The sequence below is a fragment of the Hyperolius riggenbachi genome, chromosome 12 (assembly GCF_040937935.1).
Source record: "Hyperolius riggenbachi isolate aHypRig1 chromosome 12, aHypRig1.pri, whole genome shotgun sequence".
Lineage (NCBI taxonomy): Eukaryota > Metazoa > Chordata > Amphibia > Anura > Hyperoliidae > Hyperolius > Hyperolius riggenbachi.
This window is the reverse complement of record NC_090657.1, coordinates 5,158,825-5,174,942: the sequence shown is the minus strand read 5'-3', so window position 1 is coordinate 5,174,942 and position 16,118 is coordinate 5,158,825. Positions and strand designations below refer to the sequence as shown.

The 16,118-nt window shown below is 51.2% G+C and overlaps 1 protein-coding gene across 1 annotated transcript in view; it reads left to right on the top strand.

Annotated features, from left to right (window-relative positions):
- The first annotated feature begins 290 nt into the window (after positions 1 to 290).
- The window catches only part of FOXJ1 (forkhead box J1), a 27,703-nt gene continuing 11,875 nt past the window's right edge, over positions 291 to 16,118 (top strand). Inside the window, exons 1-2 of the mRNA XM_068264112.1 lie at positions 291 to 473; positions 13,900 to 14,442. Coding sequence (XP_068120213.1) covers positions 13,930 to 14,442 — 513 coding nt within the window. The 5' untranslated portion in view covers positions 291 to 473; positions 13,900 to 13,929. The remainder of the gene's footprint in view (positions 474 to 13,899; positions 14,443 to 16,118) is intronic.

Here is a 16,118-nt window from a genome sequence, read left to right as displayed (position 1 = left end):
GTAACCCTTTAAGACACATCTAAATAATATATTAATAAATGTATAAATATCCAAATGTGTGTAGTAGAAAAGCAGCCTAATGCAGCTGATGCTTTCTGCATATAAATCCTCCTGATTGGAGCAGCAGTTCTATCAGAAGGTAAATACAGCACCTCCTGCTTGTGCTGCAGACAGAGGAGGAGACCTGCCCATTGCCCAGCAGCAGGGGGCGTGGCCGCATATCTGAGCTCTCCGGGGCAACGCATCAGCCAATGGCAGCGCCTGAAGCTGTTTACGAGGGCGGAGCGTTGTCATGGCAGCCAGAGAAGCCTTTCAGAGCCGGTGGTACTTAATGCCTGGCAAAGGAGATAGGAGGAAAAAAAGCTGGCAGGGCAATAACTCTCCGGGGCTCGCTGCTGTCTCCGCTGCTGCTGCTTCTGGAAGCTTCATGTGTGTCCTGCTGCAGCCCCTGCCTGGTGACCTGTACTGAGCAGGTATGTTACAATGTAGCCTCCCCATAGCCCTGTGTGATCTGTACTGAGAGCAGGTATGTTACTATGTAGCCTCTCACCTCCCCATAGCCCAGCCAGTGCCTGGTGATCTGTACTGAGCAGGTATGTTACAATGTAGCCTCCCCATAGCCCTGCCTGTCCTGCTGCAGCCATATGTGATCTGTACTGAGAGCAGGTATGGCAGATATATGTTACAATGTAACTTCTCACCTCCCCATAGCCCTGCCTATCCTGCTGCAGCCTGGTGATCTGTACTGAGAGCAGGTATGTTACTATGTAGCCTTCCCATAGCCCTGTGTGATCTGTAATGAGAGCAGGTAAGGCAAAAATGTTACTATGTAGCCTCTCACCTCTCCATAGCCCTGCCTATCCTGCTGCAGCCTGGTGATCTGTACTAACTGAGCAGGTATGTTACTATGTAACCTTCCCATAGCCCTGTGTGATCTGTACTGAGAGCAGGTAAGGAGCAGCCTGTATGGCATATATATGTTACTATGTAGCCTCTCACCTTCCCCATAGCCATGCCAGTGCCTGGTGATCTGTACTGAGCAGGTATGTTACTATGTAGCCTCTGACCTCCCCATAGCCATGCCTATCCTGCTGTAGCCTGGTGATCTGTACTAACTGAGCAGGTATGTTACTATGTAGCCTTCCCATAGCCCTGTGTGATCTGTACTGAGAGCAGGTATGTTACAATGTAGCCTCTCACCTCTCCATAGCCATGCCTGTCCTGCTGTAGCCTGGTGATCTGTACTGAGAGCAGGTATGTTACTATGTAGCCTCCCCATAGCCATAGCCATGCCAGTGCCTGGTGATCTGTACTGAGCAGGTATGTTACTATGTAACCTTCCCATAGCCATAGCCCTTCCAGTGCCTGGTGATCTGTACTGAGAGCAGGTATGTTACTATGTAGCCTCCCCATAGCCCTGTGTGATCTGTACTGAGCAGGTAGGTTACTATGTAGCTTCCCCATAGCCCAGCCAGTGCCCTGGTGATCAGTACTGATCAGGTATGTTACAATGTAACATCTTACCTTCCCAATCCCATAGCCCTGGCCCCTGTGTGATCTGCTGCAGCCAGTATCTGGTGATCTGTACTGAGAGCAGGTAAGGAGGAGCCTCTATGGCAGAAATATGTTACTATATAGCCTCTCACCTCCCCATAGCCCCGTGTCTCCTGCTGCAGCCCCTGCCTGGTGATCTGTACTGAGCAGGTATGTTACTATGTAGCCTCTCACCTCTCCATAGCCCTGCCTGTCCTGCTGCAGCCAGTGCCTGGTGATCTGTACTGAGCAGGTATGTTACAATGTAGCCTTCCCATAGCCCAGCCAGTGCCTGGTGATCTGTACTGAGCAGGTATGTTACTATGTAGCCTCTCACCCTCCCATTGCCCTGCCAGTCCTGCTGCAGCCTGGTGATCTGTACTGAGCAGGTATGTGACCTTCCCATAGCCATGCCAGTGCCTGGTGATCTGTACTGAGCAGGTATGTTACAATGTAGCCTTCCCATAGCCCAGCCAGTGCCTGGTGATCTGTACTGAGCAGGTATGTTACTATGTAGCCTCTCACCCTCCCATTGCCCTGCCAGTCCTGCTGCAGCCTGGTGATCTGTACTGAGCAGGTATGTTACTATGTGACCTTCCCATAGCCATGCCAGTGCCTGGTGATCTGTACTGAGCAGGTATGTTACTATGTAGCCTCTCACCCTCCCATTGCCCTGCCAGTCCTGCTGCAGCCTGGTGATCTGTACTGAGCAGGTATGTTACTATGTGACCTTCCCATAGCCATGCCAGTGCCTGGTGATCTGTATTGAGCAGGTACTATGTAGCCTCTCACCTCTCCATAGCCCTGCCTGTCCTGCTGCAGCCCCTGCCTGGTGATCTGTACTGAGAGCAGGTATGTTACTATGTAGCCTCTCACCTCCCCATAGCCATGCCAGTGCCTGATGATCTGTACTGAGAGCAGGTATGGCAGATATATGTTACTATGTAGCCTCTCACCTCCCCATAGCCCTGTGTGATCTGTACTGAGAGCAGGTATGTTACTATGTAGCCTCTCACCTCCCCATAGCCCAGCCAGTGCCTGGTGATCTGTACTGAGCAGGTATGTTACTATGTAGCCTCTCACCTCCCCATAGCCATGCCAGTGCCTGATGATCTGTACTGAGAGCAGGTATGGCAGATATATGTTACTATGTAACTTCTCACCTCCCCATAGCCCTGTGTGATCTCTACTGAGAGCAGGTATGTTACAATGTAGCCTCTCACCTCTCCATCGCCCTGCCTGTCCTGCTGCAGCCCCTGCTTGGTGATCTGTACTGAGCAGGTATGGCAGATATACATTATACTGTATAATGCTTCTCACCTTCCCATACTGTGCCCGCCTATGTCAGCTGTACGCTGCTTGTGGAGTATAGCGTTCTCATGGCTGGCTAGTGTTCTGCAGATGGGAGTAAGGCCTGGAACCCACTACAAAATGCTATTGCTAATCGCAATCGCTAGCGTTTTGTATGATCATTTTGTAAGCGATTTCATGAGCGTTTTTGGTAGCGGTTTTAAAGTGTAAGGTTTTTGAGATTGTGTAGCGATTAGCGTTTTTAATTCTGATTGGTCCTTTCAATTATTTTGATTGGTTCTTATGGCTAGCTAGTGTCCCATACTGCGCACGCCTATGTCACATGTACGCTGCTGGTGGACTATAGGGTTCTTATGGCTAGCTAGTGTCCCCATACTGCGCACGCCTATGTCACATGTACGCTGCTGGTGGACTATAGGGTTCTTATGGCTAGCTAGTGTCCCCATACTGCGCACGCCTATGTCACATGTACGCTGCTGGTGGACTATAGGGTTCTTATGGCTAGCTAGTGTCCCCATACTGCGCACGCCTATGTCACATGTACGCTGCTGGTGGACTATAGTGTTCTTATGGCTGGCTAGTGTCCCCATACTGCGCACGCCTATGTCACATGTACGCTGCTGGTGGACTATAGTGTTCTTATGGCTAGCTAGTGTTCCCATACTGCGCACGCCTATGTCACATGTACGCTGCTGGTGGACTATAGGGTTCTTATGGCTAGCTAGTGTCCCCATACTGCGCACGCCTATGTCACATGTGCGCTGCTGGTGGACTATAGTGTTCTTATGGCTGGCTAGTGTCCCCATACTGCGCACGCCTATGTCACATGTACGCTGCTGGCGGACTATAGGGTTCTTATGGCTAGCTAGTGTCCCCATACTGCGCCCGCCTATGTCACATGTACGCTGCTGGTGGACTATAGTGTTCTTATGGCTAGCTAGTGTTCCCATACTGCGCACGCCTATGTCACATGTGCGCTGCTGGCGGACTATAGTGTTCTTATGGCTAGCTAGTGTCCCCATACTGCGCACGCCTATGTCACATGTGCGCTGCTGGTGGACTATAGTGTTCTTATGGCTGGCTAGTGTCCCCATACTGCGCACGCCTATGTCACATGTGCGCTGCTGGTGGACTATAGTGTTCTTATGGCTGGCTAGTGTCCCCATACTGCGCACGCCTATGTCACATGTACGCTGCTGGCGGACTATAGCGTTCTTATGGCTAGCTAGTGTCCCCATACTGCGCACGCCTATGTCACATGTGCGCTGCTGGTGGACTATAGCGTTCTTATGGCTAGCTAGTGTCCCCATACTGCGCACGCCTATGTCACATGTACGCTGCTGGCGGACTATAGTGTTCTTATGGCTAGCTAGTGTCCCCATACTGCGCACTCCTATGTCACATGTGCGCTGCTGGTGGACTATAGGGTTCTTATGGCTAGCTAGTGTTCCCATACTGCGCACGCCTATGTCACATGTGCGCTGCTGGTGGACTATAGCGTTCTTATGGCTAGCTAGTGTCCCCATACTGCGCACGCCTATGTCACATGTACGCTGCTGGTGGACTATAGCGTTCTTATGGCTAGCTAGTGTCCCCATACTGCGCACTCCTATGTCACATGTACGCTGCTGGTGGACTATAGTGTTCTTATGGCTAGCTAGTGTCCCCATACTGCGCACGCCTATGTCACATGTACGCTGCTGGCGGACTATAGTGTTCTTATGGCTAGCTAGTGTCCCCATACTGCGCACTCCTATGTCACATGTACGCTGCTGGTGGACTATAGTGTTCTTATGGCTAGCTAGTGTTCCCATACTGCGCACGCCTATGTCACATGTACGCTGCTGGCGGACTATAGTGTTCTTATGGCTAGCTAGTGTTCCCATACTGCGCACGCCTATGTCACATGTACGCTGCTGGTGGACTATAGTGTTCTTATGGCTAGCTAGTGTCCCCATACTGCGCACGCCTATGTCACATGTGCGCTGCTGGTGGACTATAGCGTTCTTATGACTAGCTAGTGTTCCCATACTGCGCACGCCTATGTCACATGTACGCTGCTGGTGGACTATAGCGTTCTTATGGCTAGCTAGTGTCCCCATACTGCGCACGCCTATGTCACATGTACGCTGCTGGTGGACTATAGTGTTCTTATGGCTAGCTAGTGTTCCCATACTGCGCACGCCTATGTCACATGTACGCTGCTGGTGGACTATAGTGTTCTTATGGCTAGCTAGTGTCCCCATACTGCGCACGCCTATGTCACATGTGCGCTGCTGGTGGACTATAGCGTTCTTATGGCTAGCTAGTGTCCCCATACTGCGCACGCCTATGTCACATGTACGCTGCTGGTGGACTATAGCGTTCTTATGGCTAGCTAGTGTCCCCATACTGCGCACGCCTATGTCACATGTACGCTGCTGGTGGACTATAGTGTTCTTATGGCTAGCTAGTGTTCCCATACTGCGCACGCCTATGTCACATGTACGCTGCTGGTGGACTATAGCGTTCTTATGGCTAGCTAGTGTTCCCATACTGCGCACGCCTATGTCACATGTACGCTGCTGGTGGACTATAGCGTTCTTATGGCTAGCTAGTGTCCCCATACTGCGCACGCCTATGTCACATGTACGCTGCTGGTGGACTATAGTGTTCTTATGGCTAGCTAGTGTTCCCATACTGCGCACGCCTATGTCACATGTACGCTGCTGGTGGACTATAGTGTTCTTATGGCTAGCTAGTGTTCCCATACTGCGCACGCCTATGTCACATGTACGCTGCTGGTGGACTATAGCGTTCTTATGGCTAGCTAGTGTCCCCATACTGCGCACGCCTATGTCACATGTACGCTGCTGGTGGACTATAGTGTTCTTATGGCTAGCTAGTGTCCCCATACTGCGCACGCCTATGTCACATGTACGCTGCTGGTGGACTATAGCGTTCTTATGGCTGGCTAGTGTCCCCATACTGCGCACGCCTATGTCACATGTACGCTGCTGGTGGACTATAGCGTTCTTATGGCTAGCTAGTGTCCCCATACTGCGCACGCCTATGTCACATGTATGCTGCTGGTGGACTATAGCGTTCTTATGGCTGGGTAGTGTCCCCATACTGCGCACGCCTATGTCACATGTACGCTGCTGGCGGACTATAGTGTTCTTATGGCTAGCTAGTGTCCCCATACTGCGCACGCCTATGTCACATGTACGCTGCTGGTGGAGTATTGCGCTCTTATGGCTAGCTAGTGTTCCCATACTGCGCACGCCTATGTCACATGTACGCTGCTGGTGGACTATAGCGTTCTTATGGCTAGCTAGTGTCCCCATACTGCGCCCGCCTATGTCACATGTATGCTGCTGGTGGAGTATAGCGCTCTTATGGCTGGCTAGTGTCCCCATACTGCGCACGCCTATGTCACATGTATGCTGCTGGTGGAGTATAGCGCTCTTACGGCTGGCTAGTGACCCCATACTGCGCCCGCCTATGTCACATGTATGCTGCTGGTGGAGTATTGCGCTCTTATGGCTGGCTAGTGTCCCCATACTGCGCACGCCTATGTCACATGTATGCTGCTGGTGGAGTATAGCGCTCTTACGGCTGGCTAGTGACCCCATACTGCGCACGCCTATGTCACATGTGCTCTGCTGGTGGAGTATAGCGCTCTTATGGCTGGCTAGTGTCCCCATACTGCGCCCGCCTATGTCACATGTATGCTGCTGGTGGAGTATTGCGCTCTTATGGCTGGCTAGTGTCCCCATAGTGCGCACGCCTATGTCACATGTATGCTGCTGGTGGAGTATAGCGTTCTTATGGCTGGCTAGTGTCCCCATACTGCGCACGCCTATGTCACATGTACGCTGCTGGTGGAGTATAGCGTTCTTATGGCTAGCTAGTGTTCCCATACTGCGCACGCCTATGTCACATGTGCGCTGCTGGTGGACTATAGTGTTCTTATGGCTAGCTAGTGTCCCCATACTGCGCCCGCCTATCTCAGATGTACACTACTGGTGGAGTATAGCGTTCTTATGGCTGGCTAGTGTCCTCATACTGCGCCCGCCTATGTCACATGTACGCTGCTGGCGGACTATAGGGTTCTTATGGCTAGCTAGTGTCCCCATACTGCGCCCGCCTATGTCACATGTACGCTGCTGGCGGACTATAGCGTTCTTATGGCTAGCTAGTGTCCCCATACTGCGCACGCCTATGTCACATGTACGCTGCTGGTGGACTATAGTGTTCTTATGGCTAGCTAGTGTTCCCATACTGCGCACGCCTATGTCACATGTACGCTGCTGGTGGACTATAGTGTTCTTATGGCTAGCTAGTGTCCCCATACTGCGCACGCCTATGTCACATGTGCGCTGCTGGTGGACTATAGCGTTCTTATGGCTAGCTAGTGTCCCCATACTGCGCACGCCTATGTCACATGTACGCTGCTGGTGGACTATAGCGTTCTTATGGCTAGCTAGTGTCCCCATACTGCGCACGCCTATGTCACATGTACGCTGCTGGTGGACTATAGTGTTCTTATGGCTAGCTAGTGTTCCCATACTGCGCACGCCTATGTCACATGTACGCTGCTGGTGGACTATAGCGTTCTTATGGCTAGCTAGTGTTCCCATACTGCGCACGCCTATGTCACATGTACGCTGCTGGTGGACTATAGCGTTCTTATGGCTAGCTAGTGTCCCCATACTGCGCACGCCTATGTCACATGTACGCTGCTGGTGGACTATAGTGTTCTTATGGCTAGCTAGTGTTCCCATACTGCGCACGCCTATGTCACATGTACGCTGCTGGTGGACTATAGTGTTCTTATGGCTAGCTAGTGTTCCCATACTGCGCACGCCTATGTCACATGTACGCTGCTGGTGGACTATAGCGTTCTTATGGCTAGCTAGTGTCCCCATACTGCGCACGCCTATGTCACATGTACGCTGCTGGTGGACTATAGTGTTCTTATGGCTAGCTAGTGTCCCCATACTGCGCACGCCTATGTCACATGTACGCTGCTGGTGGACTATAGCGTTCTTATGGCTGGCTAGTGTCCCCATACTGCGCACGCCTATGTCACATGTACGCTGCTGGTGGACTATAGCGTTCTTATGGCTAGCTAGTGTCCCCATACTGCGCACGCCTATGTCACATGTATGCTGCTGGTGGACTATAGCGTTCTTATGGCTGGGTAGTGTCCCCATACTGCGCACGCCTATGTCACATGTACGCTGCTGGCGGACTATAGTGTTCTTATGGCTAGCTAGTGTCCCCATACTGCGCACGCCTATGTCACATGTACGCTGCTGGTGGAGTATTGCGCTCTTATGGCTGGCTAGTGTCCCCATACTGCGCCCGCCTATGTCACATGTATGCTGCTGGTGGAGTATAGCGCTCTTATGGCTGGCTAGTGTCCCCATACTGCGCACGCCTATGTCACATGTATGCTGCTGGTGGAGTATAGCGCTCTTACGGCTGGCTAGTGACCCCATACTGCGCCCGCCTATGTCACATGTATGCTGCTGGTGGAGTATTGCGCTCTTATGGCTGGCTAGTGTCCCCATACTGCGCACGCCTATGTCACATGTATGCTGCTGGTGGAGTATTGCGCTCTTATGGCTGGCTAGTGTCCCCATACTGCGCACGCCTATGTCACATGTATGCTGCTGGTGGAGTATAGCGCTCTTACGGCTGGCTAGTGACCCCATACTGCGCCCGCCTATGTCACATGTATGCTGCTGGTGGAGTATAGCGCTCTTATGGCTGGCTAGTGTCCCCATACTGCGCACGCCTATGTCACATGTATGCTGCTGGTGGAGTATAGCGCTCTTACGGCTGGCTAGTGACCCCATACTGCGCCCGCCTATGTCACATGTATGCTGCTGGTGGACTATAGCGTTCTTATGGCTAGCTAGTGTCCCCATACTGCGCACGCCTATGTCACATGTATGCTGCTGGTGGAGTATAGCGCTCTTACGGCTGGCTAGTGACCCCATACTGCGCACGCCTATGTCACATGTGCTCTGCTGGTGGAGTATAGCGCTCTTATGGCTGGCTAGTGTCCCCATACTGCGCCCGCCTATGTCACATGTATGCTGCTGGTGGAGTATTGCGCTCTTATGGCTGGCTAGTGTCCCCATAGTGCGCACGCCTATGTCACATGTATGCTGCTGGTGGAGTATAGCGTTCTTATGGCTGGCTAGTGTCCCCATACTGCGCACGCCTATGTCACATGTACGCTGCTGGTGGAGTATAGCGTTCTTATGGCTAGCTAGTGTTCCCATACTGCGCACGCCTATGTCACATGTGCGCTGCTGGTGGACTATAGTGTTCTTATGGCTAGCTAGTGTCCCCATACTGCGCCCGCCTATCTCAGATGTACACTACTGGTGGAGTATAGCGTTCTTATGGCTGGCTAGTGTCCTCATACTGCGCCCGCCTATGTCACATGTATGCTGCTGGTGGAGTATTGCGCTCTTACGGCTGGCTAGTGACCCCATACTGCGCCCGCCTATGTCACATGTACGCTGCTGGTGGAGTATTGCGCTCTTACGGCTGGCTAGTGACCCCATACTGCGCCCGCCTATGTCACATGTATGCTGCTGGTGGAGTATAGCGCTCTTACGGCTGGCTAGTGACCTGCAGATGAGAGTAAATGCTGACACATTATTAGCATTACAATCAGGAGTCTGGCACTTGTTCATGGCCAGTCAACGGGTAAACGTGCAAAGAATATGCATTGGATATGGCTGCTGTAACTGGACTGTTTCCTAATGAGTTAGGAAGGAGCTCTCAGCCTGAAGTGTTCTGATGGTCACCTGGCTTTTTAGTAAGATTTGATGGAGGTTAGCATCACTCAGGCCCCCTAGACTCTCTGTGGGCCCTAGGCAACTGCCAAGTATTGTCTTGTGGATGATCCGGCTCTGTGATGTAACAGGAGACAAACTTTATCTCTAATCTGGTCCAGATTGTTAAAATGAAGCCAGATACACACATTTCTTATTACTTTATGTGCAGTGATGTAGCAATAGGGGAGGCAGAGGTTGTGACCGCACCGGGGCCCCTGCACCAGAGGGGCCCTCCTTAATACATCTTATTACCTTGTCATTGGTGCTATGCTGGTAATGAACACCTCTCTGTGTGTATTAAATAGTGCTGCTTCCTTGCTCTGATTACACCCCTGGGTCACTGAAACGGTCACTGGTAGGTTTGGGGGCTTCATATCATATCAATAGAGTGCTTGGGGGGCCCATGTAAAACTTGCACCGGGGCCCCAAGCTCCTCAGCTATGCCACTGCTTATGTGGGTTGTGTGTACTGGATTGCCAGAGTTGGTGTGTCCAAGAAAAAAACATATTTCAACTAAATACCTTTGTCCAGCTGCAAACACCTTACAAACCTGCAGACCTTCACAGACGTGTAACAGACAGTTGGTCTAATGACGTTCATCAGTGCCATACACCAGTGGGGCGGGTTACTGAATCTGAATTGTAGCGTAACAAAGTTATATGCAGGGGAGTCAGAAATATGAACGTCTCCCCTCAGGACTGGTCCTCTTCTCTCAGTAGCTGAGGCGTGTTTCAGTGCGGGAACTGAGAGACTGAACGATTAACTCTCTATGTATTTATGTCACTTCCGTTATCAAAACTTTTTAGGTGAAGCAAAATAAGCTTTAGCGACTCCACTTTGGAAGTGTTTAGAGGAACTCAGTATTCAGATACGGATCATCCACAAGGCAATGCTAGGCAGCTGCCTAGGGCCTGGAGAAAACCTAGGGGCCTGGTGGAAGCTACCCCCACCAAATCTCACTAAAAAAAGCCAAGTGATCATCAACTGTTGGCAAAAACTGCTATTTTTTTGCCTAGGGGCCGCATTTCTTCTTAATACAAACAACAGTTTGCCATGGTAGTTGTATGTACAGTTTTCTGGTATTTACAGTTCTTTTTTCCTTCTGAATCGCATTGGGGATTGTGTGCAATGACTTTGTGATGGGATGTTACACAAGATATATAGTTTCCCTCCCAGTGCTACTAGATCCATATATTAACCCTCCTGGCGGTTTGCTAAAAAATCGCCAGGGGGCAGCAAATCTTTTTTTTTAATTTTTTTTTTTTTTTCATGTAGCGAGACAAAGTCCCCCCAGCCCCTCCGATCACCGCCGGCGATCGGCGATCAGGAGATCCCGTTCAAAGAACGGGATCTCCTGGAGGGCTTCCCCCGTCGCCATGGCGACGGGGCGGGATGACGTCACCGATGTCATCGACGTCGTGACGTCAAAGGGGATTCCTATCCACCCCATAGAGCTGCCTGGCACTGATTGGCCAGGCAGCGCACGGGGTCTGGGGGGGGGGGGCGGCTGCGGCGCAACGGATAGCGGCGGATCGGCGGGTTGCGTGCAGCAAAAAAAATTTATGCAAATCGGCCCAGCGGGGCCTGAGCGGTGCCTTCCGGCGGCATAGCCCGAGCTCAGCTCGGGCTTACCGCCAGGAAGGTTAAAGGACACCCGAAGTGACATGAGACATGATGAGATAGACATGGGTATGTACAGTGCCTAGCACACAAACAACTAGGCTGTGTTCCTTTTTTTCTTTCTCTGCCTGAAAGAGTTAAATATCAGGTATGTAAGTGGCTGACTCAGTCCTGACTCAGACAGGAAGTGACTACAGTGTGACCCTCACTGATAAGAAATTCCAACTATAAAACACTTTCCTAGCAGAAAATGGCTTCTGAGAGCAGGAAAGAGGTACAAAGGGGAATTTCATACCCATGTCTATCTCATCATGTCACATGTCACTTCGGGTATCCTTTAATATATGGCTCTAGTAGCACTGGGAGGGAAACACTTCGGGTATCCTTTTAAAGAATTTCAGAATTGCACACATACTACAGAGAGTTTACTTGTATTATTAAATGGAGAGCCCTTTTCTTCCATGTAGATGCTGGAGGGAAGTGTTAGGCCCTCTGTAATATTTTACACCTCAGTTAGGGAACTCTCCCGCCTACTTCCAGCTCAGTCAGTGAGAGAACCTGTCTATCCAAAGACAGGAAGTGCCACCTTTGACAATTGTCACTGGAAGATATCCCCTCCTCTGGTAACAATAATACAATTTCACATTTCTCTTGTTTTCTTTTCTGGTACCTGTTAGAGTGGACCTGAACCCTTGCACAGGACAGAAGGGAAACAGAGAGAAATGCACCCGGTATTTATTTAAGAGACTTACTGAACGAACAAGTCCTTTGCATACTGCGTGCACACGAGGAATGACAGATTGCACAATACGGCCGCATTCAAAACTAGTTGTTCATACGACTTGTACACGTGTGGCCAACTGCACGATATCAGCTCTATATTCACGTGAGTTGATCCGCCGGTTGGATCGGCCGCCTGTTATCAGTTGGTCATCTAATCGTTTTTCACCCATACATACGCTTGATTGTCGTCCAACAGACCAAAATCAGACGACAATCAAGTGGGTTGGGGTTGGTTGAGTATACATGCAGGAAACGTAACAACTCAGATTTAAAGAGGAACTCCAGTGAAAATAATGTAATAAAAAAATGCTTCATTTTTACAATAATTATGTATAATTTATTTAGTCAGTGTTTGCCCATTGTAAAATCTTTTCTCTTCCTGATTTACATTCTGACATTTATCACATGGTGACATTTTTACTGCTGGCAGGTGATGTCAGTGGAATGAGATGCTGCTTACTTTTTTGGCAGTTGGAAAAAGCGGTAAACAGCTATTTCCCACAATGCAACTAGGTTCACAGACAGGAAACTGCCAGGAGTACCTCGGTCCTCAAAGTTTTTTGTGGGAAGGGGTTTTACCACAATATCAGCAATACAGCACCCCCTGATGGTCTGTTTGTGAAAAGGAATAGATTTCTCATGAGAAAGGGGGTATCAGCTACTGATTGGGATGAAGTTCAATTCTTGGTCACGGTTTCTCTTTAAAGTGGACCCAAATTAAAAATACAAGATTTCAGAAATAAAATCTATTTTCTAAATTACAATAATAAATAGCAGCCTTTTTTCAGCAGCATGATGACAAATATAAAATATTTTACATTTATTGGAGGAACCCCTCCCTTCCTTTCATATTGCCGGGACAGAATCCGGCAGAGTGGTGGAGGAGATAAAAAACAAAACACAGGCTGCTACTGATGATGTCACAGGGGAGGTGATCTCAGCTTGTGTGAGATTTCACATAGACCACGCCCCTGTGAGGGAGGGTAGCTGATGACAGACACACCCATGATCTAAAACCTCCTACTAAGCTCAGAAGTAATGGCTGCCACCTGTATAACCCTAGTTATGGAAAGAGAAGGGTGAAAAGCATGCACTGAAATGCTCATAGGCTGGAAGGAGTGTTTATTTATCTTTGTATGTGTCAGAGTGCTGCAACTAAATATTTTTAATTAAAAAAAAAATGTTTGGTTTGGGTCCGCTTTAAGCCAGGAACCCTAGCACTGCAAGGTGAGAGTGCTGTTTATCCCCCATGCCATTGTGATATCGGACAAAACAAAACTTTTACCTGATCTTCCACTAATCTACAAGTGTATGGCCATCTGTACAGAGTTGGGAAATGTCCTCAGTGTAGACAGAGGGCCCTTTTCCACTACAGCGTTTGCGATTGCTTAATCGCAAAACCGCAAACCGCTAGTGATTTGTCAAATCGCTACAGTTTGCTTTTAACATAGGAATCGCGGTAGGTCATTTCCACTACCGCGATTCGTTTTTGACCGGATCGCGATCGCGCGGCGGAGCGATTATTGCCGCGATTTTGCTATGCAGTGCATAGCATAGCAAAATCGCGGCCGCGAACGTCGGGGAATCGCCGGTAATTGCGATTCAGCAATCGCTAGCGTTCAGCGTGAACGCTAGCGATTGCTAGTGGAAAAGGGCCCTAAGGCAAAAATAAAAATCCAATCCATTTTTAAACCTTGTCCATGATTTACTGTACTCGCAAGAGAAACATAGCCGATTTAACACTAGTCATCAATTATTCCATAATAAATAATATTACTGAGTTTTAACAATCTTTTTTGCTGTATTTTAGGAGAGCTCCAAGACTCCGGAGGCAACCTGAATGTTCGATCTGCCAACTGCAGCCATCTCAGACATGGCAGACAACTGGCTGATCTACCAGACCGATGGGGAAGGGGGCCACGAGACCCTTTCTAGTTCTATCAATCTAGACGACAGCCTGACTAGTCTGCAGTGGCTTCAAGAATTCTCTATAATGAATGCCAATGTGGGGAAATCCTCGTCATTATCTGGAGACCCCCACGGCTATCGTCACCTGCCAGGCTCAGCTGCTCCCTGCTCCCCATTGGCTGCTGACCCTGCCTGCTTAGGAATGCCACATACTCCAGGAAAACCAACATCTTCCTCTACTTCAAGGGCAGCATTTCAGGGTCTTCAGCCCATGGAGGAGATTGACTACAAGACCAACCCACACGTCAAACCGCCATACTCCTACGCCACTCTAATATGCATGGCCATGCAGGCCAGCAAGAAAACAAAGATCACATTGTCTGCAATCTATAAATGGATCACCGATAACTACTGCTACTTCCGACATGCTGATCCTACCTGGCAGGTAACTATTATTTAGTATATTGATATAGCACCGCCATCTTCTGTGCAGAGTATATTGTCTTGCCACGTAGCTGTTCCTCAGAGGGGCTCACAATCTAATCCCTACCATAGTCCTATCTCTATATCTATATCCTGTAGTGTATGTATCGTAGTCTAGGGACAATTTATGGGGAAGCCAATTAACTTATCTGTATGTTTTGGGGGTGTGAGAGGAAACCAGAGTGCCCGGAGGAAACCCACACAGAAGATACAAACTCCGTGTAGATAGTGCCTTGGCGGGTATATGAACTGGACCCAGTGGAAAATATGGACTATTGTTAAAAATGGTAAATTCATATTCCAAGCAGGGCTGGGCTGAGGCAGAGGTGAGAGAGGCCTCAGCATCAGGGCGTAGTGTAGGAGAGGGCGCAGGGCCGGGCTGAGGCAGAGAGGCTCCAGCCTCAGGGTGCAGTGTAGGAGGGGGCGCAGGGCTGGGCAGAGGCGAGATAGGCTCCAGCCTCAGGGCGCAGTGTAGGAGGGGGTCCAGGGCTGGGCAGAGGCAGAGATGCTCCAGCCTCAGGGCGCAGTGTAGGAGGGGGTGCAGGGCTGGGCAGAGATGCTCCAGCCTCAGGGTGCAGTGTAGGAGGGGGCACAGGGCTGGGCAGAGGCGAGAGACTCCAGCCTCAGGGCGCAGTGTAGGAGGGGGTGCAGGGCTGGGCAGAGGCAGAGATGCTCCAGCCTCAGGGTGCAGTGTAGGAGGGGGCACAGGGCTGGGCAGAGGCGAGATGCTCCAGCCTCAGGGTGCAGTGTAGGAGGGGGCGCAGGGCTGGGCAGAGGCGAGAGACTCCAGCCTCAGGGCGCAGTGTAGGAGAGGGCGCAGGGCCGGGCTGAGGTAGAGGCAAGAGAGGCCTCAGCCTCAGGGTGCAGTGTAGGAGGGGGCACAGGGCAGGGCCGAGGCAGAGGCGAGAGAGGCTCCAGCATCAGGGCGCAGTGCATGAGAGGGCGCAGGGCCAGGCCGAGGCAAAGGCGAGAGTGGCTTCAGGGCGCAGTGTAGGACACGGCGCAGGGCCGAGGCAGAGGTGAGAGAGGCTCCAGCCACAGGGCGCAGTGTAGGAGGGGGCACAGGGCAAGGCCGAGGCAGAGGCGAGAGAGGCTCCAGCCTCAGGGCCCAGTGTAGGAGGGGGCGCAGGGCTGGGCTGAGACAGAGGTGAGAGAGGCTCCAGCCTCAGGGTGCAGTGTAGGAGGGGTCACAGGGCAGGGCAGAGGCGAGAGAGGCCTCAGCCTCAGGGTGCAGTGTAGGAGGGGGCACAGGGCAGGGCAGAGGCGAGAGAGGCTCCAGCATCAGTACGCAGTGTAGGAGAGGGCGCAGGGCCAGGCCGAGGCAGAGGCGAGAGTGGCTTCAGGGCGCAGTGTAGGACTCGGCGCAGGGCAGAGGTGAGAGAGGCTCCAGCCTCAGGGCGCAGTGTAGGAGGGGGCACAGGGCAAGGCCGAGGCAGAGGTGAGAGAGGCTCCAGCCTCAGGGCGCAGTGTAGGAGGGGGCGCAGGGCTGGTCTGAGGCAGAGGTGAGAGAGGCTCCAGCCTCAGGGCGCAGTGTAGGAGGGGGCGCAGGGCAGGACTGAGGCAGAGGCGAGAGAGGCTCCAGCCTCAGGGCACAGTGTAGGAGGGGGCACAGGGCAGGGCCGAGGCAGAGGCGAGAGA